Source organism: Ips typographus, linkage group LG2 (assembly GCF_016097725.1).
Source record: "Ips typographus isolate SLU linkage group LG2, UJ_Ityp_2.0, whole genome shotgun sequence".
Taxonomy (NCBI): Eukaryota; Metazoa; Arthropoda; class Insecta; order Coleoptera; family Curculionidae; genus Ips; species Ips typographus.
The window spans coordinates 6547122-6568306 of record NC_138423.1 but is presented as its reverse complement, the minus strand read 5'-3'; the positions used below and the strand labels follow the sequence as shown (position 1 = coordinate 6568306).

The window sequence follows — 21185 nt, the reverse complement described above, 5'->3', positions numbered from 1 at the left end:
ATGGTGAAAATCAACTTGGTAGTAACACAAATTTTAGGACCAGCACTCCAACGATATAATCATCTCGGAAAGTTACATTTTAAAGATCATAGACGTGCATATATCGTCTTTATCTCGATCTTTACCCTTTAGCATTGACTTATCACTAAAACGAACTCTGGAGAATTTGGTTAAATTTGTGGTTCAACATGCACCTAGAATTGAAAATACTGACACTAAAAACAAAGCCATTGAGTTGCTAGTATCGATTACCACCGATGCAAGAACTGAGTTTTTGTACCACGTGGCTATTAAGGCTTTGGACAAAATGATTGGCGATATTGAAACCGATGAGAGACAAAAAAGAGTCTACTTAAGGTAGTTCAGACTATAAGTCAAATAGAGTCTTGTTTTAAAAAATATGGTTTTGTTTCTAGAGTTTTGGATCATACTTACAATTTACTGATGAACTACACAAATATGGCTACACAACAAAGAGGATTAGTGAATGAAAAGATTCTTCACAGTTGTTTACAGTTTTATGAGAAAATAATTGAGAAAAGTTCCGGAAGACAAGCTCTAGAAAGCTTCTTTACGGGTATATGTGGCTTAATGAAACGAAACGGGCAATTTGCAAACAATTTTTTCCAGGAGATAAAGATTTGGTGAAAGTTTTAATGTCCGTGTCAAGTCCACACATGTCCCAGCAGTACAGCACGCGTGTTTTACACTTTTTTAACAAACTATTCCAAGCAGCCGAGAAGAGTTCCACCGATCCCAGCTTGAACTATTTGTGTTCAAGCATGGGAAAACTAGCAGAGGTGGAAAGCGAGAAATTACAAGCCTGGCTTCGGCAGATTATCGTTGGTCCTAATGAAGTCACGTTGGAAAGGTAAGCGATACTTGATTTATTTAAAGTGATTTGTTGCTAAGGTGTCTTAATCGTTTTACGGTTTAAATGAAAAATTATTGGAATTATTGTAAAGCTGTAAATATTTAGGGAATTCGGGAGTAATGGTTGAATGGAGAGTTTCTACATCTTTATTCTGGAGTTAGCTACAACCAGCTGGTTGTTTTGTAATGGTATTTTCTTCAACGAGCGTAAAATTATGACAAAAAACACGATTTTTAAAGCTGAAATTTTGAGAGCTTTAATTTTCACAGGGTTTTTAGGACGCTCTGTATATTACACGTCGTTTCACACTTGTCGTGTTCCCTCTTTATAAACTAAATTATACAGTGTGGTCGAAGTAAGTGGAAGCTTGGTGCACTGGTACTTTTAGTTGCAGCAAAAGCTTTTCACACAGGAATACACCACTTTTTGTAATTGGAGAGTTTTTTTACAGTTTTAAGTATCTTTCAACAATTTGGACAGTTTAAACTAAAGTTTTGAACACTCTGTATTTCAGTTCTTGGCACGGTTAGCACAAAGATGAATTGCAGCAATTTCTATTGAATTTTAGTGTCCTGAAATTCGCAAAAAGTGAAACAGCAAATTTTAGCTTGTATATCTACTTAATGAATTTATTACTATATTAGGGTTATTGTATCTTTTACTTTAAAAAGGATTCATATCTGGTCATCTGGGAGGTGTGCAAAGTAGTTTTTGACACTGAAAATAGTCAAAAAAACAGGATTTTTAGACTAATTTTTACTGGCGTTCAATTTTTTAAACTAGTAGTGTCAAACTGAACGTTTAAGACTTGTGAGAGTCCAAATGTGTACTGAGTAGTCTAAAACATGTTATTTATCACAAGGAAATCTTAAAATTTCTTTTTTAGACTGAAATCCATTGTCCAGTGTTTGAAACTGGATTTCAAGCACTAAAAACTGTCCGGAAATCAAGACAATGATTGTTGCGCGTAAAACTCATTTTTTACTACTAAAAATAGGCTAGAAACGACTTTACTAAGACTAAAAAATGTCTAACAATCTTTTTTTAGGACTTTAATTGGTGTACATCTCAATTTTCTGGACTAAAGTCTAGAATTCAATCAAACACTGGAAACAGTCAAAATACATTTTTGGACTAATTAATTTCTAAAAATTAGTTTTCAAAACTAATATCTCAGCATTTAGTGTCAAAATTTTTTACTTTCATTACTAAGAGTCTAAAACTTCAGTCCTAATTTTTTAGAAATACTCCAATTTTTTGCACTGATGAGTGTAGAACTCAATTTAATAGTGAAGAAGCTTGAAATATCATTTTTAAGACTATGGACAGTGCACAAGCTGGTTTTCAGGCGTGATAAGTCAAAACTTTGTAAGATAGTCTTGTGTTTAGTCTTCAGCTAAACATATATCTTAAATTCGATTTTCCAAGCTGAAAACAGTTTCAAAGTACTAAAATAGTCCATATTTTTAAGAAATGCTCGAATTTTTAGATATCCGAGTTTTAAAAAAATTAAAAAATGTTAATTTTAATTTTCTGATATCACTTTTGATTGGTTCAGAGTCACTTTTTTGGTGTGCAAATCAGTTTTCAAGACTAAAGTCTTTTAATTTGTCTGAAAATTGAAAATTTGCTACAAAGAGGATTTTTAAGCTCTTTAAGTCAACTTTCATCGTTTTAAAGTCAATTTATTGGTTTACAAGTTATTTTTAAGACTAAAGTCTTTCAATTGCTCCGGAAACTATGAAAACTGGCTACAAGGACAATTTTTAAGCTTCTTAAGTCAATTTTCATCGTTTCCAAGACAATTTTTAAGTTGGGTTGGGTTGGTTTTGGTTCTTTGAACGTAATAACTCAATTATCTCGTAAATGAAGTTTTAAATCAGAGTTTTATAAGAGATACTTTCTTTTCCAAATTGAACGAGGAAATTAAGAGCAACTGTTATTTTTGAAAAATACCCAGTGACGTAGAAAATAAGGCGGAAAAATTAAAACTATTTTCCTGTATCTACTCCATTGGAGAATTTTGACAAACATCATTAACATCACATAATGAGTATTAATTTCGTAAGTACTTAAATGTGATCAAAATTGCTCCAACGGTGTGACAGTTATGACAAAATCCCGATTTTTAATCTGAAATTTGAAGGATTGTATTTTCCTCAGAAAGTATTTTTCAGGAAAATGACATTGCGGTGAATTATTGACATTTAAAACTGGACCACCCTGTATGCGTGTGTGTCTTTTATAAAGTTCACCAAGCTGATATCTTCCTAATAAGGGATGTAACTCAAAGAAAACTGAAAAAAGCTACTAATCGATGTAACATCAGCTGGATTGTCGTTCTTATTATTTTGTTGTTTCTAAGAATGTCATTTTTGATATGTTTGTAGGAAACAGTAGTAGACGGAGTAGAAGCTGTTTTCATTTTCAAACGGCAAGTTCAGACAAAAATGACGTTTTTACGTCTAATAAAATTTGTGATTTTTTTGTAAAATACCGTATCATAATTTGTAACCAAAAATCTTGTAAATCTTATTATACAAGGTGGATGAAATTGAGTCTGCACTGATTTAGAAGCCTAGCCTTGTTGAAATCAAAAAGCCTGTTAAATTATTGCAGACTAATTTTTAAACGCGCTGTAGATAGAATTTTGATATAGATTTTCAGATAACTGACTAATTGATTGCTCCTGTAGTATTGGATACAGCAGCGATACTGCCAAAATAATTCATTAAATGTTTGTTTATTATAAGACGTATTTAAGAATTTTTTGATCCTGTGACCACTGCAAGGATCGATTATAAATTAACAAATGATTGAGTTGGACATCTAAGTCAAAATACTAACTGAAATATAGGAAAGTGAAACTGAAAGTAAGGAAAATTTAAATTCAGTTTTTAATTTGGTTGTTTCTTTACATATTTTAATACTTTTTGTTCAGTATCTCAATTATAACAAAATTTCAGTTGACGCCTTTCCGACAAATTTCCTATAGTTATTGAGACATTTTACTTTTCATTTTAAAACAGAATATTCCTGTACAAACACCTTTAGCTCAGGTTTTTACTGGATATTTGGTTTCGTTAAAAAATTTCTTTACTTTTAGCGAGCCCACATTAAAATTGAAAAAGCCCTCAAGTACCGGAAACTCTGATTCGAAAGGAGTTGTGATTACATTGGGAACTAGTGTAGATAAAAAGTCATTGGTTCAAGAGAATAGCCAATTATTGCAAGCGTTGACCAGTTATATCGTTAAACAAGTACGTTTTATAACAAAGTTGTTATAAAAGAAAAAGCAAAGTGTATAATAAACATTTTTAGACCAGCAATGTAGCAGAAGACGTTTCCATAACGATCTTAAAATCCCTGATACCGCTCGGAACTCATTTGCTAAGTTCAGCATTTGAAGGTGCCGGCTTTACGGAACTTATGGAAGTTATGACAATGCTCGCGGACGCTGGAACTGGCCGAGGGCATAGTCATCTATTTCCTGCTGTTGCACAATGGGTGGAACAGTGCGTTAAATACATACAAAACGCTGAAATCAAAGAAAAAATTTCTAAATCACCTGACGTTCTGAAGAACAACAGTATGCTAAATGCTTCTTCATGCATTCTGGAATATTTAACCGACGTCGTTCTCTCAATTACTGAACAACCTCCAAGGTTTGGTTAATGTTTTTTTTTCTACTTTTTTGTTCTTATTATTAATCTTTTTGTAGGTGCGTCTCTCCTCAATGGGAGCATGAAAGTCCTTTGGACTTTGAACTAGATTGGCAAGAAGATAACAACGACGATGACGACAGTGGCGAAGATTCCGATGAGGATTCTTTGTGCAACAAACTTTGCACTTTTACTGTCACTCAGAAAGAATTTATGAATCAACACTGGTAATTTTTTGGTTTTATAGCAACTGAGTGTTTTGCAGTAATGTCTAAATTGTTTCTAGGTATCACTGTCATACTTGCCGAATGCTCGACGGTGTTGGAGTTTGTTCGATTTGCGCTAGAGTGTGCCATAAGGGACACGATGTCAGTTATGCGAAGTACGGCAACTTTTTTTGCGATTGCGGTGCCAAAGAGGACGGTTCCTGTCAGGCTTTAGTCAAGAGAAGTCCTACAACGAATCCGGATCAGAGGAAAGAAGAAGGCGAACAGCATGCTTTGACTAGTTCTTTGCGGTAAGAATTGTAGTTACTTTTTTTATTTACACTTTTCCATTATTACAAAGCATTTTGAGGTATTTCTAGGCGTTTGAGAGTATTTTGTATTTCAAAATGTTTTGTGATATTTTTATTGGAATTTTGAGCGAAATTAAGCTTCTTTCAAGGAAATTTTGCGATATTTTAAGGAATAGATTGCAGTAGACATACCAATATAACAAAATTTACTGAAAATTGAACAGAACAGCATAGGCACATGTAATTATTATGGTAAAATCTTTGTTACATGTTATTGAGTTGAAACAATATTAATTACAAATTATTATAATAATTTACCAATTTTTGCAATGTTTAAACTGGATTTTGAAGTTCACGTGACTCTTTTTGACAATGTCAACTGGCTTTTACAGTTTTGCAACCTCTAAAATTGCATAATCAAAGTCACGTGATGTGTCTCTTTCGATTTCAGCTTTTCGAACTATCCAAAATATTTTAAATTTAATTTACCAAATTTTTAAAGTTTAAACCACATTTTAAAGGTCACCTGACTAATTTTGATAGATGGAAACTGGTCTTTCGAGTATTGCAAGCTCAAAATTGCATTATCATTACATTGCATTACAATTTAAGTTTTTACAACTGACTAAAGGTAAAGGTACTCAACCTAAAGGTACTTTTTTATGAAAAGTTAAATGAAAAACAAAACCAAGATGATCAAGAATATCTAGATAATCTGTTCAGTGACTTCTAACTGTTGATTAAATATATCAGTAGCATTTAGAGGTCTCTAGACTTTTTCAGAATTGTTCTAGAGACCTCTGGCAATCTAAAACAATTCTAGGAAGGTTTAAGACACTTGTAGAACCTTCTGGCACTTTTAAGAAGGTTCTCAGTAGCATTTAGAGGTCTTCGACATTTTAAAGTTTGTTCTAGAGACCTCTGGCAATTTAAAACAGTGATGGGAAGATTTAAGACACTTCTAGAGGGCTCTGATACTTTTTAGCAGGTTCTCGGTAGTATTTAGAGGTTTCTAGACTTTTTCAAAATTGTTCTAGAGGCCTTTGGCAAAGTAAAACAATTATAGGAAGGTTTAAGACACTTGTAGAACCTTCTGGCACTTTTAAGAAGGTTCTCAGTAGCATTCAGAGGTCTTCGACATTTTAAAGTTTGTTCTAGAGACCTCTGGCAATTTAAAACAGTTATAGGAAGGTTTAAGACACTTGTAGAGGACTCTGACTTTTTAGCAGGTTCTCACTAGCATTTAGAGGTCTCTAGACTTTTTCAGAATTGTTCTAGAGGCCTCTGGCAATTTAAAACAATTCTAGGAAGGTTTAAGACACTTGTAGAACCTTCTGGCAGTTTTAAGAAGGTTCTCAGTAGCATTTAGAGGTGTCTAGACTTTTTCAAAATTGTTCTAGAGGCCTCTGGCAATTTAAAACAGTTCTAGGAAGGTTTAAGACACTTGTAGAACCCTCTGGCACTTTTAAGAAGGTTCTCAGTAGCATTTACAGGTCTCCGACGTTTTAAAGATTGTTCTAGAGACCTCTGGCAATTTAAAACAGTTATAGGAAGATTTAAGACACTTGTAGAGGGCTCTGACACTTTTTAGCAGGTTCTCACTAGCATTTAGAGGTGTCTAGACTTTTTCAAAATTGTTCTAGAGGCCTCTGGCAATTTAAAACAATTCTAGGAAGGTTTAAGACCCTTGTAGAACATTCTGGCACTTTTAAGAAGTTTCTCAGTAGCGTTTACAGGTCTCCGACATTTTAAAGATTGCTCTAGAGACCTCTGGCAATTTAAAACAGTTATAGGAAGATTTAAGACACTTGTAGAGGGCTCTGACACTTTTTAGTAGGTTCGCAGTAGCATTTAGAGGTTTCTAGACTTTTTCAAAATTATTCTAGAGGCAATTTAAAACAATTCTAGGAAGGTTTAAGACCCTTGTAGAACCTTCTGGTGCGTTTAAGTGGATTCTCAGTAGAATTTAAGAGGTCCATGACACTTTCAAAATGACCCTAGAAGATTCAAGCAAGTTTTTCAACTTTGTTTCACTTTTTACTTCTGACCTATGAAGAGTTAATATAAGGATTCGTTCCTTTTTAGTATACCTGAACGGCATTTCGGACACAAAACGGCTCTGTGTAAGATGACTCACGCTATTTATGTACGAAACTGATAAAAACGTCAAAATAAGCTGACATTCATTGAAGCGCCAAACTGACAATAACTGATATGACTCTCATGTTTTAAAACACATATTCTTGTTCTCGACGCAACAGTCAGAAGTCACCGAACAGAGCTTCTTTCAAGTACGATGCATGCCAGACGAGGAAGGAGATATTACGGTCAAGTACGCGACGTGCCTCGTGACGTAAAAGCTGTTTTTGCGTTATGTCATTTTTACACAGCCGCGAGAACTTATTATTCCTTTATTATTACTAGATTATTATTATTATTTTGTGACCTACACGCTAATGCTCAGAGAAGTTTCAACGAAAAATCTATTGTTGCATTTTTAAAGTTTTTGTTTTCTCAACCAGAAATTAAGCGAGCGTAAAAGGTATTTTTTGAAAATGTTGCAATTTAAGTTAGTTTGAAAGTAACATTTCATCTTTTCGTTATTAGAAGACGCACTAGTTCTCCCTTACCGACTGATAAAATTCTATTCGAAGAGCGACGTCCCGATCACGAGAGAAAAAAATTAGAAGAGTCTAAAGAGTTTTTGTTGAACTATCTGAGTTCAAGTAGCATGACATTATCACTCCTAGGTAAGCGGATTGGACAATAGCAGCTGTTTTTGTACTACTTTAACATATTTTGTTGCACGTAGAATTCCTGCAAGGTCTGATACCCGCAATTGAATCGACATGCAATTCCAACAGTCCAGTCGGTTGTCACGTAAGGGGTGTTAAAGCTCTAGAACAGCTGCATAGCACCGAAAAAAAATACGTGCACACTGATTTGTTGATGGTTCCTACTTTAGGTATTCAATACCAAATATTAGGTGCGATGAAACTGACCCGATAATTTGACAGGTTCTCAAGAGGGCGCGTTTGAAAACGTCAGAATGTCGTACGCGGGCGATCAAGGCCAAACCATCAGACAGTTGCTGTCAGCCCATATTATCCGTCGTGTGGCGATGTGTTGTATGACCACAACTCAAGGTAGACAATTTAGTTGTGTAGCTTTTGGCCAGAGTAGTTGTTTAATTGAAATTTCAGGCAAGAGACAACACTTAGCGGTATCCCACGAAAAGGGAAAAATTACAGTTTTGCAGTTGTCGGCGCTTCTTAAACAAGCCGACTCCGCCAGTAGGAAACTGACGTTAACCAGACTTAGCAGTGCTCCTATACCATTTACTGGTAAGTGATAAAACTAACTTTTACTAGTATTATTTTGGTTTGTTGTTGATACAAGTAATGGAACTTAATTTAAAAATTCCTCGGGATAATATGTTATTGATGATTTGTTAATTAAATTGTGGCGTCATGTTGGTTTAATGTTTGTGAAAAATTCATCGAAAAGTAATTCCAGCTTTATATAGTATAAACCGTACTTCAAAAATACAGATTTACATTTTTTCGTCAGTTGTGATAAAGTTCTAAGTTTTGACATTAGTGACAGTTATCACGTGGTTTTAAAGGATAATTTAGCAAGACAGTCACTAACCACTGTCAAAATTCTCAGAAACACAGTTTACATTGAATACTGCAAGAAAACTTTTCTAAACTCTGATTTTGCAACTTTTGAGCACAATATGACAGTTTTGACGTTAGTGACAGTTGTCACGTAGTTCTAGAACTCTACTTAGCTAGATGGTCACGTGACAACTGTCATAAATCTCATAAACACGTCCGGTTTCGAAAACTTTGTTAAATTGGAATTCTTGCAAATTCTAGTCAAATATTGGCAGTTTTGACATTAATGACAGATATCACGTGGTTTTAGAGAATAATATTAGTAGTCACACACGTGACCACTGTCAAAATATCTGTCATAAATCTCAGAAACACATTTTATGTCGAATACTGCAAGAAATCTTTTCTAAACCCGGATTTTGCAACTTTTGAGCACAGTCTAACAGTTTTGACGTTAGTGACAGTTGACACGTGGTTTTAGATTACTATTTAGCTAGACGGTCATGTAACAATTGTCAAAATAACTGTCATTAATCTCAGAAACCTGTCCTGTTTCGAAACCTGTGTTAAACTGGAATTCTTGCAAATTCTAGTCAAATTTTAACAGTTTTGACATTAATGACAGATATCACCTGGTTTTAGAGAATAATTTTACTAGTCACACACGTGACCACTGTCAAAATATCTGTCATAAATCTCAGAAACACATTTTATGTCGAATACTGCAAGAAATCTTTTCTAAACCCGGATTTTGCAACTTTTGAGCACAGTTTAACAGTTTTGACGTTAGTGACAGTTGACACGTGGTTTTAGATTACTATTTAGCTAGACGGTCATGTAACAATTGTCAAAATAACTGTCATAAATCTCAGAAACACGTCCCGTTTCGAAAACTTTGTTAAACTGGAATTCTTGCAAATTCTAGTCAAATTTTCACAGTTTTGACATTAATGACAGATATCACGTGGTTTTAGAAAATAATTTAACTAGTTGGTTACGTGACCACTGTCAAAATAACTGTCATAAATCTCAGAAAAACCTGTTATATTAAATACTGCAAGAAAACTTTTCTAAACTCTGATTTTGCAACTTTTGAGCACAATATGACAGTTTTGACGTTAGTGACAGTTGTCACGTGGTTCTAGAACACTATTTAGTTAGATGGTCATGTGACAATTGTCAAAATAACTGTCATAAATCTCAGAAACACGTCCCGTTTCGAAAACTTTGTTAAATTGGAATTCTTGCAAATTCTAGTCAAATTTTGGCAGTTTTGGCATTAATCACAGATATCACGTGGTTTTAGAGAATAATTTTGCTAGTCACACACGTGACCACTATCAAAATAACTGTCATACATCTCAGAAACATATTTTATATCGAATACTGCAAGAAAACTTTTCTAAACTCTGATTTTGCAACTTTTGAGCACAATATAACAGTTTTGACGTTAGTGACAGTTGTCACGTGGTTCTAGACCACTATTTAGCTAGACGGTCATGTGACAATTGTCAAAATAACTGTCATTAATCTCAGAAACCTGTCCTGTTTCGAAAACTGTGTTAAAGTGGAATTCTTGCAAATTTTACTCAAGTTTTAACAGTTTTGACATTAACGGCAGATATTACGTGGTTTTAGAGGACAGTTTAACTAGTCGGTCACGTGACCACTGTCAAAAGAACTGTCATACATCTCAGAAACATATTTTATATCGAATACTGCAAGAAAACTTTTCTAAACTCTGATTTTGCAACTTTTGAGCACAATATGACAGTTTCGACGTTAGTGACAGTTGTCACCTGGTTCTAGAACCCTATTTAGCTAGATGGTCATGTGACAATTGTCAAAATAACTGTCATAAATCTCAGAAATTCGTCGCGTTTCGAAAACTTTGTTAAACTGGAATTCTTGCAAATTCTAGTCAAATTTTGACAGTTTTGACATTAATGGCTAATGGCATTAATGGAAACTTTTCTAAACCCTGATTTTGCAACTTTTGAGCACAGTTTGACAGATATTTTGACGAGTGACAGTTGTGATATTAGAACTATTTACAGTCAGGGAAGAAAAGTGGTCAATGTTTGAACTGCTAGAAAAACAGTTTGGAAGGCCAGTCAAGGACAAAATTCTTGGTAAAACCCACTTGGAGTGAGATACTGACAGTTTTAAGCACATTTTTGGAATCCTCATTGAACTTTCTATTCAATAACCTGAAAAAACACTTCAAAATTTTGTACAGTCAGGGAGAAAAGCGGTGTGAAAGTTTGAACTGGCCGAAACACAGTTGAAAAAACAGTCAGGGACAAAATCGCTTGTCAAATCCAATTGGAGTGAAAAAATGGCAGTTTTAAGCACATTTTTGGAATCCTCATTAAATTTTCTATCCAATAACCTGAAAAAACACTACAACATTTGGTACAGTCAGGGAAAAAAGCAGTGTCCAAGTTTGAACAGCCAAAAATACAGTTTAAAAAGACTGTCAGGGACAAAATCGACTGTAAAACTCACTTGGACTAAGAAAATGACAGTTTCCAGCACATTTTTGGAATCCTCATTAAATTTTCTATCCATTAACCTGAAAAAACACTACAAAATAGAATATGTAGATTTGCATTGAACCCACATGATGGCAGTGCTAAAACGGTAGATTGTATTAAAAAAAAAAAATCAGGAGAACGTTAGAAAAACCACAAAAAGGGTAGATATACCGGTTTAACGGTAGACAAGCAAAAAATCCCATGGACAAGGGTAGATCTAAAAACATTAAACAACCTATATAGTTAAAAACAAAATTATATACATTTTTTACAACTACCAATTTTTCATTCCAGTACTTTCTATGACGTCAAATCTCTGCAACGAAGACTTCCTCGCCGTGTGCGGTTTAAAGGATTGTCACGTGTTGACGTTCAACTCCAACGGTGTCGTCACCGATCACTTGGTTCTACATCCCCAACTGGAAACGGGAAATTTCATTATTAAAGCGTTGTGGTTGCCCGGCTCGCAAACTGAACTCGCTTTAGTCACCGCCGATTTCGTGAAAATATTCGATCTCAGCAAAGACGCCACTAATCCTCAATATCACTTTTTGGTAAGTCAATTGTGTTTAATAATTATTTTTATTATTTTTTTTTTATGTACAAGATGTTCTAAGTAGTTTTAATAGGTCAAATGCACCAGATAATAGGACACAAAATAAACGTGTTAAATTAATATTAATGATACTTTTTTTACACGTCGTTTTTGAAATACTTTTGGCCGTTCTATAATAAATCCTCAAAATTCTGAACTACTCCAGGTTATTAAAGATTAATTTCTGCCTATTTCAATTCTCTACTTACCTTTAAAAAATACTAGACAATATGCGGGAAGTCAAACAAAAATAGGATGACGTTGCAATGTAATTGACTGATAAAAGTTTTGAATGGAGCAAATGTGACAAATATAGAAAACCTGTCAATTACATTGTTAGATCGTGGTTAGATCATTCTATTTGTGTTGGATTTTCGGCATACATGTGGTTTTGGTTTTGGTCATAATTTGCAATGTAAATATGTGTAGTCCTAACGGAGTGCAGGTGTGGAAAGTGATACTTTACCGCACGCGACTGTCGTTTGAAGATGATCAAACACAATGACAGATGCTCGGAATGAACGTGTTTTTTTTTTGTAAAAACTAGGTACCGAGCGGAAAAATTAGAGACTGCACTTTTATGTATGAAGACGGCATATATCATATTATGTTGATGTCGTCTCCTGGTCACATCTACACGGAAGTTCTGAACGAAGACAGTTCAACCAAGTTTGGCAGTTTTTATGTTACCAACACTCTAGAAGTAAGTGTACTTCAAACTGTCAAATGAAGTAGTCACTTAAAACATATTTGTAAACTAGGTTTTCCATTTGGACGTCACTGACGTTAATGGTCACGTGGCTGGCGGAGGCGTTTCTATTTACTACTCGCACACTCTTATGCTGTTGTTTTACAGCTACGCTCAAGGCAAAAGCTTTATCTCGCCTATCACCCCCAAAAGCCATAATCTATCCTTAGGTATGAAGTTCAGTGAACGCAGCAAGGAAAAAAAACCATAAAACCTTAAAATTTCAGTTTTTCCAATTAACATACCGCAATCGTCCGTTAGTTCAAACAGTTCTACCACTAAAAGCGGTAGTACGAGAGTGCCGAATCCGCAGCCTTTGTGCCAGTGGACTGAAATTCCGAATCACCCTGGCTTGATTTGTTGCGCCATGCAATCCAGCAATCAACCGGTCGTTTTAATGCTCAAACCGGACAGTATCCTAATCCAAGAAATTAAGGTGAGCGACAACTGCTAATTCCTGGACGGTTTAATTGTTTTTTTTTGTGATTAAAGGTTGTTCCTGCAAAATCAAAGATAATGGATATGGTGGCAATCAGACATAATTCAAGTAACGAATTGAGAACTACCTTAATTTTATTGTGTGAAGATGGGAGTCTTAAAATGTTTATTGCTAATATGGATCAAACTGGCTATTGGATGTCTAGTAGCATTCAAGCCACTGTTCCCCTCTGTACGTAGTCCTTTTTGTTTACTGTCTTATCAATTTAAATTCAAATAGAAATGGTTTATAATTGGAAATGGAAAATACCTCATTTATTTACATTTTAAAGATTTTATTTAAAAAATATATGTCAACTGAAATTTTTTAAATTTTTGTTAAAAAAACTAATGTTTACTGCTGAGTTTGTGATGTGAAAGTTTCTGTCTAGGTTCGACATTAAAACCGAAGAAAAAGAAGCCGATCAAGGCCGGAAAAACATTGTCCACTCCAGTTTTCCCCGTTGACTTTTTCGAACACTGCACACCGATGAGTGACGTAGAATTTGGCGGAAACGACTTCTTGCAAATTTACAATGCCACCCAGTTAAAACATAGGTAAGTTCTTCGTTTAGTTTACACAGGTTGGCGTAAGTGAAGGCCAATAGTTATTGTTTTCATGCGCATCATCTTTATCACGAAATGATTTAACTCTTGAAACAGTTGTGGTCAAATTAAAGTCTGCTTTGGAAAATCAAAGTAAACTAGAAAGACGTCACAGCCGAAAAATATTAATCTATAATCTTTTCTAGTGATCGGTAAAATACCGGTAAAGTAAGTATTTTGCTTTACCAGGAATATTTATTTGACTAGTAAATTACAAATACTGTGTTTCTGGCAAATAAAAATTTTGACCGCTTTTCTTCTTGACTGTACCAAATTTTATAGTGTTTTTTCATGGTATTTTATAGGAAATTAATGAGAATTTCAAAAATGTGCCTTAAACAGTGATTTTCTCACTCCAAATGGATTTTACAAGCGATTTTGTCCCTGACTGTCATTTCAAACTGTGTTTCTGGCAGTTCAAATTTTGACACCACATTTCTCCCTGGCTGTACCAAATTTTGTAGTGTTTTTCAGGTTATTGAATAGGATACTTAATAAGGATTCCAAAAATGTGCTTAAAATAGTAATTTTCTTACTCCAAGTGGATTTTACAGGCAATTTTGTCTCTGACTGTTCTTTCAAAGTGTGTTCTTGGTAATTCAAATTTTGACACCGCTTTTCTCCCTGACTGTACCAAATTTTAAAGTGTTTTTTCTGGGTATTTTATAGGAAATTTAATGAGAATTTCAAAAATGTGCCTTAAACAGTGATTTTCTCACTCAAAGTGGATTTTACAAGCGATTTGGTCCCTGACTGTCATTTCAAACTGTGTTTCTGGCAGTTCAAATTTTGACACCACATTTCTCCCTGACTGTACCAAATTTTGCCTTTTCAGGTTATTGGGTAGGAAAATTAATAAGGATTCCAAAAATGAGGTTAATAGTGTCACTTTCTCACTCCAAGTGGGTTTTACAGGCGATTTTGTATCTGATTGTCCTTTCAAACTGTGTTTCTGGCAATTCAAACTTTGACACCGCTTTTATCCCTGATTGTACTAAATTTTGTAGTGTTTTTACAGGTTATCTGATAGGAAATTTAATGAGGATTTCAACAATGTGGTTAAAACAATCATTTTCTTACTCCAAATGGATTTTACGGGCGATTTTCTTTCTGACGGTCGCTTAAATCGTGTTCAAATTTCAGACAATGCAATAAACCAGTTTTTCCTAATTAACTTGCAAAAAATTAACTACAACAAAATTGCAAGAGTCCAAATATGTTCCTAATCAACTCCTTAACCCAATATCGTAAGTTTGCAGGACCGCTTTTGCTTCCAGTACACAGGGTGTGCAAGAAAATTATGATGTTTCACTATTTTTGTCACCCTGTACGCAATTTTTAAGATAGAATTTTTTACTCTACACCTTTGGAAAGAGGAGCTCAAAATGGTTCCTTTAAGTGGTTGAACCATCCTGAACTCCCAAGAATAACTGAGTTACAGGGTGTCAAATTTCAAACCACAATTTCGACTGATTTGAACGGTGAAAGTTACGAAAAATTTGCGATAACCCAAAAATGTTCCTAATCAACTCCTTAACTCAGCACCGTATGTTTGCAGATCCGTTTTTGCTTCCAGTATACAGGGTGTGCAAGAAAAGTATGATGGTTCACTATTTTTGTCACCCTGTATGCAATTTTTAAGATATAAATATAAAATAATAATATCAAACCAGTTTTTGCTAAATAACTCAGAAACGGTGAAAGTTACGAAAAATTTGAAATTCAAAAGAGAGCAAAAATGTTCGTAAAGAACTGCTAAACTCATCCCTGGAAGTATCACAGTCCGTCAGTGCCACTACTATACAGGGGGTGCATGAAAAGTGTAGTGATTCAGATTTATGACTTCACTCTTCACACGAAAGTGATATCCTTCAAGCAAATTTCAATTGGACCCATAAATTTACTGCTCAAATTGAAATTTACTGATAAAAATTGGTAAAATTTTTTGTCACTAAATTTTACTTTACCTTACCGGTGACGGTCAATTTGGGCCTATCATTAATTTTTTCATTAAGCGAATGGTAATTTACATAAAAATGTGCCCGCAGAAAATCATTATAATCATTTTTGGTCACTTGAAAAATTTCCGAAACTCTAACCGTTTCCGAGATATTCGACTTGCTTTACTTTTTTTTTAAAATTGTATGAAAATTTTGAAAACTTTGTATTACCGCCACTTCTGCGGTATCAGCGATTGTAAAAAACTCAAATTCGTCTTGAACTGTTTGTTCACATCGTGCGAACCGCAACAAGATTGAACATATACAGGGTGTTCAAAAAACAAAAAGAAAAACACTGAAATTTGAAACTAACCTTCTGCCAGTTGTAAACGCGTTTACCCGGTTCTAAGTGGGTGTAAACCAAATGCACTGGATGCAGAAAGTCACTCTGAACATTTCTGGTCTCTTGCAAAGTTTCTGTAAATCTAACCGTTTCCGAAATATTCCACTTTTTTAACAAAGTATCCAAAATGTTGCAAATTCTGTATCCTGGTTATTTTTTGGGTTTGCACTGCAAAAGATTCAAAATGTCCGTCTTGAACACTGCTCTTTCAGCTCCTCTAAGCCTTAACACAAAAAACAGGATTACTTTGTTGTTTTAGCAAGTTTAAGGGATATTAATATCAGGGAATTTGTTGATAGTCCCTCTTTCAGCCAATCATTTAAGCGATCTTTCGTCTTATATTACATTTTAAATCTTTTATAAATAAGTACTGAAAGCGTTGTTTGCTTTTAATAGTATCAATTCCAGACACTACATGAAAAAGTAGGTATCATAAGCAAATCCGTACATTAGACGCTGTAAACTATACATGTTTTTGCAATTTGTTACTAAGTTTGATTGATCAATATAAACGATTAAACATTGTAAATATATCACGTCAATAACCGTCTTGTTTAGCGGAGATTAAACAGGTCTGTTTAAAACCGTTTTAAAAATGAATCCACAGTGGTTTGTCCTTATAGTAATTTATGAAAATTTGTCCCTAAAAAGTGTTCATAAAGTCTTGACAAAACTAAAAGAATTTTGATTATCTAAGTGGCAAAGAAGAAATATTATAAATCGTTTCACTAAAAGTATTCTTATACAAATGATAGGTGTTAATTGGTTTTTGAATTGAAAACTTTATTCCAGGCTTAACACAACAGGACTTTACGTAGTTTGCAACAAAGCCCAATTTCAAATTGAAGTAACCAATAACGATCCAATCATGGTCATGTGCGGAATAAGAGTTTTAGTTGGCACCCAAGACCCACAAAAGGCTCCATCGTACGTCGAGGTAGTCAATTAACAAATTTAATAAAGTAAATTAATATCTGACAAGCAATATTTCTTTAGGTATTTGGAAGAATAATTTCCTTTAACGTCACTAGAAGTCGTTGGTACGACGTACCTTTCTCTAGAGAGGAAAGTCTTCAAGCCGACAAAAAGCTAACTATTGTGTTTGGTCCGTGCCAGGTGATCTATAACTGTGTGTAATGTCATCGGTTCAATTGAACTGTAATATTATTTTGGTTAGGACTCCGAACTTATGACTATGGTGGACAGTATTAAAGTGTACGGAAAAACGAAGGACGCTTTCGGTTGGCCTGAAGATAACGAGGAGAGTGCAGTAACGAATACCGGACACGCGAACGGTACTCAAGCAAGCAGTGCCAACAATGAGGTGATTTTATTTGGAGTAGGAGAGTTTCGTGTATTTTTTTACTGTTTGATTTTAGGCGGATCAGCATGCCGGGTCTCCTCAACAATTGTCGAAACTGGAACGTCTTGCCATGGATGTGTTTAAAAGCCTCGATTCCTCTTTGTATATTTATTCGTCAGATGAGAAATTTGCCAAATTGAAGCCAGCAGCATTGAAAATTGGTAAGTAACTTTGGTTATTTTCTTCATTGTTCGAGCCGATTTATACTGATAAAATTCCTAGTTGCTAAAATTTAACAGCGATTAAAAACCACCTAATTTTTTTCAGACACATAAAATTTAAGTTATTCTCTACAATATTAACAATAAATAAATCAGTTTAACTTAATTTCTAGACTTCTGACTGTTGCGTCACATCTTTTATCTCATTTCATTAGACAAAGATCGAATAAAAATTTGTGCTTTATAACGTCATTCTGCCAGCGATTGTCAGTGTGACGGTTCAACTAATGTCAGACTATTTTAACGTTTTTTGGCTCGTTTGACTCGTTTTATATAGTCAGTTTCTGTGCCAACAAAGTCTAATCCTAAATGGTGTAAGTTATGGCTTCTGCAGAGTTCGAGGAATGGTTTTACATTGCCAGAGGCTTCTAGGACGATTTTGAATGTGCCAAAGATCTCTAAATGCTACTGAGATCTTTTTGAAAAGTTACAGAGGCCTCAATTACTGTAAAACCTTCCCATAATTGTTTTAAATTGCCAAAGGCCTCTAGGATCATTTTGAAAGTGCCAGAGACCTCTAAATGCTATTGAGATCCTTATAAATAGTGTCAGAAGCTTTTACAAGTGTCTTAAACGTGCCATGGCTTTCAAATACAATCACAGCCTGCTATGGCACTTTTGATGACATTTGACAGGTCCGTCGGCTGGTTAAACTTAACTCTGCCAGTTAAATTTACCACTGACAAGCTTCAATGTGCCTTAAAACCAAAATACTAAATTAATTAACTAAGAAGGTTTAAATGTTATGTAAAGTTTGTTTTTTTTTAAAGGCTCGATTTACACTATTTTTTAGTGTATGATTTGAGGGTATTAACCACCTCTTTAATTAACAAAAGAAAGTTTTAAGGTTTTGTAAGATTATAAGGCTCGGTTTGCAATATTTTTAGTGCATGATTTAAGAGGGTTAACCACCTCCAGGTAAGTTTAACCAACACCGGAAACACTTGCCATTAAACAATCGTAAATGACAAAATGAATTAACAACTACAAGTGTCTCAAACCTTTCCAGAGTTGTTTTACATTGTCAGAAGCTTTTAAGACCGGTTGGAATGTGCCAAAGACCTCTAAATGCTTCTGAAAAGTTTCAGAGGCCTCTACAACTGTCGAAACTTTCCCAGATTTGTTTTAAATTGCCCAAGGCCTCTAAGACCATTTTGAAAGTGCCAGAGACCTCTAAATGCTACTGACAACCTTCTAAAAAGTGCCAGAAGCTTCTACAAGTGTCTTAAACATCCCCAAGTTGTTTTAAATTGCCCGAGGCCTCTATGTCCATTTTGAAAGTTTTATAGACCCCTGAATGCTATTGAGAACCTTCTAAAAAGTGTCAGAGGCCTCTACAAGTGTCTTAAACTTTCCCAAGTGGTTTTAAATTGTCAGAGGTCTTTAGCACCATTTTGAGAAAGTTCCATAGACCTCTACGTGTCTGAAATCCTTATAAAAATTGTTAGCATCCTCTGCAAGTATTCTACACCTTTTAAGAAATGTTTAATTGTTAATACATAAACTTTGTACCTCCTGCCTTAAATAACCTAAAACTATAATCATTTTGACAGTCGATCAATACCATATTTAATCACCGACATACGTTAATTGCTGGTGATTGTGACGCAACAGTCAGAGGTCAGTGAACAGACTATATTAAATAATTCCATAAAGTACAATACTCTAAAATGTAAATAAAAATGGACATGGTTGAACGAAAATCTGTGGTCTGCTGGGACAATTACGTGCATCACGTTTTGTTTAGTATTTTTGTATTGTTAATAGGTGTTTTCTTGTTATTAAACAGAAATGTGTGTTTTCAGAAAATATGCACGTTTTATAACGTAAAATGTGCTTTAGTACTTTTGTGGCAGAATTTTCTTTTAGGCAAATAGTTTCGACTAAATAATTCTCGGAATAAAATCTTTGCCTTCGAATTGTTTAGTCTCAACTATTTTCCAAACAAAATTTTGCAAAAATCCTCCATGAACAACTTACTCGATAAAGCTCTTTTTTATCTATTATTTCTAAAATATTAATTACTGCTAAATTACATGATATTCTACTGTATTGCAGCTACTCAACTACTGACTTTGCCCACTCCTCCATCCATCCAAGTTCATTCAAAAGCGTTGATGTTGACGTTGCATCCAACCAAACAGCAGTATCATGCCTACAAAGATCAAGCTCTTTTGGAGCATGTTTTGTTCAATTTGACATCGATGACGCAACGAAAAGGTATGTATCATTGATTTTTTTATTTACTTATTTTATACTCGACCGTGATATAAACTTAAACTTAAACTTGTTGTTCTAATATGTTGTCTTTTAACGAACTCAACCATTTATAAAAACGTTCTTAGATGAGTTTCCAGCCCGAGTTTTGGCATTTAAAATTGCAAGGTGTGCATTGCAAAAATGTTCACATTAATTTCTCAAGAATTGAGTATTTAAAAAGATTATGTTTTTATTATGTTTTCTATTATTTTTTTAGGATTTGCGAAAACTTTAAATCTATTTTTACGTGTGTGTCTTTTTATCTATGATCGTTCCCTTTGTGAAGTTCTTATAAATTAGGTTTTTCTGCTATTGATGTTGAAGCAGCAGAAAATTGTTAATTGCCGCGCTAATACAGAAAGATAATCGTTTTTCCGCGATATCGCTTTCTACTAATTGTATATCCATTAATTTGGTTTATTTAGCTGTATCGACCATTTCCGTGAGCAGTTTAGTTCCCAATTAACCAATTTTTTGGTTTTATTTTAACATAGGAAAGTGTTGTTGGAACGTTTTCGAGACTTCTCCAATTCTTCTTCTTACTTATGTGTCTAAGAAATATTAATTTATCCGAAAAATGCGGCATAACAGTGCTTAATCTCGAATTAAGGTATTAGCTTTGATCTGTCATTCTAAGTCAGGTATTCCTAGATTATCTGTCTACATAAAACAGAAATCAACCCCCTTTTACAGATATAACCATACAAGGTGTACAGAGACAGTTGGAAAGCTACTCCTGTCTTTAAATATTCAAAACAAGTCTCTGGATTGACAAAACAAAGACAGAAAGATCTTTTACCGTCACTAAAAAGTCAAATTGTTGCCAAATGCTTCTTGATGTCATTGAATTGTCATAATTATTGCCGGAGTATTCTTCTAACCTTTAGACTGCCAATAAATACTGCAACCATTTTTACGCTTTACAGCGAAAAGTGTTAGAATTGTCAAATAAAACTAATACGGTTTTTAATGTCTGTCGGTTGTCAAAATTTGTTGTTTTACTGTCCTCAAACTGTCAAATTGAAGCCAGAAAATATCGGAAAGTGTTAGAATTGTCAAATAAAGCCAGGACGATTCTAACTGTCTTCCGGTTGTAAAAATTGTTGTCTGAAAGCCTTTCTACTGTACCCAAACTTTCAAATTGTATTAAGAAGATCTAAAAAAGTTTTAGAAATGTCAAATAAAACCAGAACGGTTTCTAATGCCCGTCGGTTGTCAAAATTGTTGTTTTACTGTCCTCAAACTGTCAAATTGAAGCCAGAAAATATCGGAAAGTGTTAGAATTGTCAAATAAAGCCAGGACCATTCTAACTGTCTTCCGGTTGTAAACATTGTTGTCTGAAAGCCTTTCTACTGTTCCCAA

The 21185-nt window shown here is 34.4% G+C and overlaps 1 protein-coding gene across 2 annotated transcripts in view; it reads left to right on the top strand.

The window, feature by feature from the left end:
- poe (E3 ubiquitin-protein ligase-like protein poe) overlaps positions 1 to 21185 on the top strand; it is a 121917-nt gene that overhangs the window by 27611 nt on the left and 73121 nt on the right. For both annotated transcript variants that reach the window (XM_081972490.1, XM_081972489.1), the window contains exons 21-42: positions 38 to 357; positions 417 to 577; positions 631 to 871; positions 3981 to 4134; positions 4196 to 4539; positions 4596 to 4763; positions 4823 to 5053; positions 7661 to 7803; positions 7866 to 8018; positions 8071 to 8199; positions 8257 to 8397; positions 11505 to 11764; positions 12353 to 12508; positions 12567 to 12723; positions 12781 to 12989; positions 13046 to 13223; positions 13423 to 13588; positions 16772 to 16916; positions 16976 to 17095; positions 17157 to 17303; positions 17359 to 17503; positions 19622 to 19783. In XM_081972490.1, the coding sequence (XP_081828616.1) occupies positions 38 to 357; positions 417 to 577; positions 631 to 871; positions 3981 to 4134; positions 4196 to 4539; positions 4596 to 4763; positions 4823 to 5053; positions 7661 to 7803; positions 7866 to 8018; positions 8071 to 8199; positions 8257 to 8397; positions 11505 to 11764; positions 12353 to 12508; positions 12567 to 12723; positions 12781 to 12989; positions 13046 to 13223; positions 13423 to 13588; positions 16772 to 16916; positions 16976 to 17095; positions 17157 to 17303; positions 17359 to 17503; positions 19622 to 19783 (4030 nt within the window). The remainder of the gene's footprint in view (positions 1 to 37; positions 358 to 416; positions 578 to 630; positions 872 to 3980; positions 4135 to 4195; positions 4540 to 4595; positions 4764 to 4822; positions 5054 to 7660; positions 7804 to 7865; positions 8019 to 8070; positions 8200 to 8256; positions 8398 to 11504; positions 11765 to 12352; positions 12509 to 12566; positions 12724 to 12780; positions 12990 to 13045; positions 13224 to 13422; positions 13589 to 16771; positions 16917 to 16975; positions 17096 to 17156; positions 17304 to 17358; positions 17504 to 19621; positions 19784 to 21185) is intronic.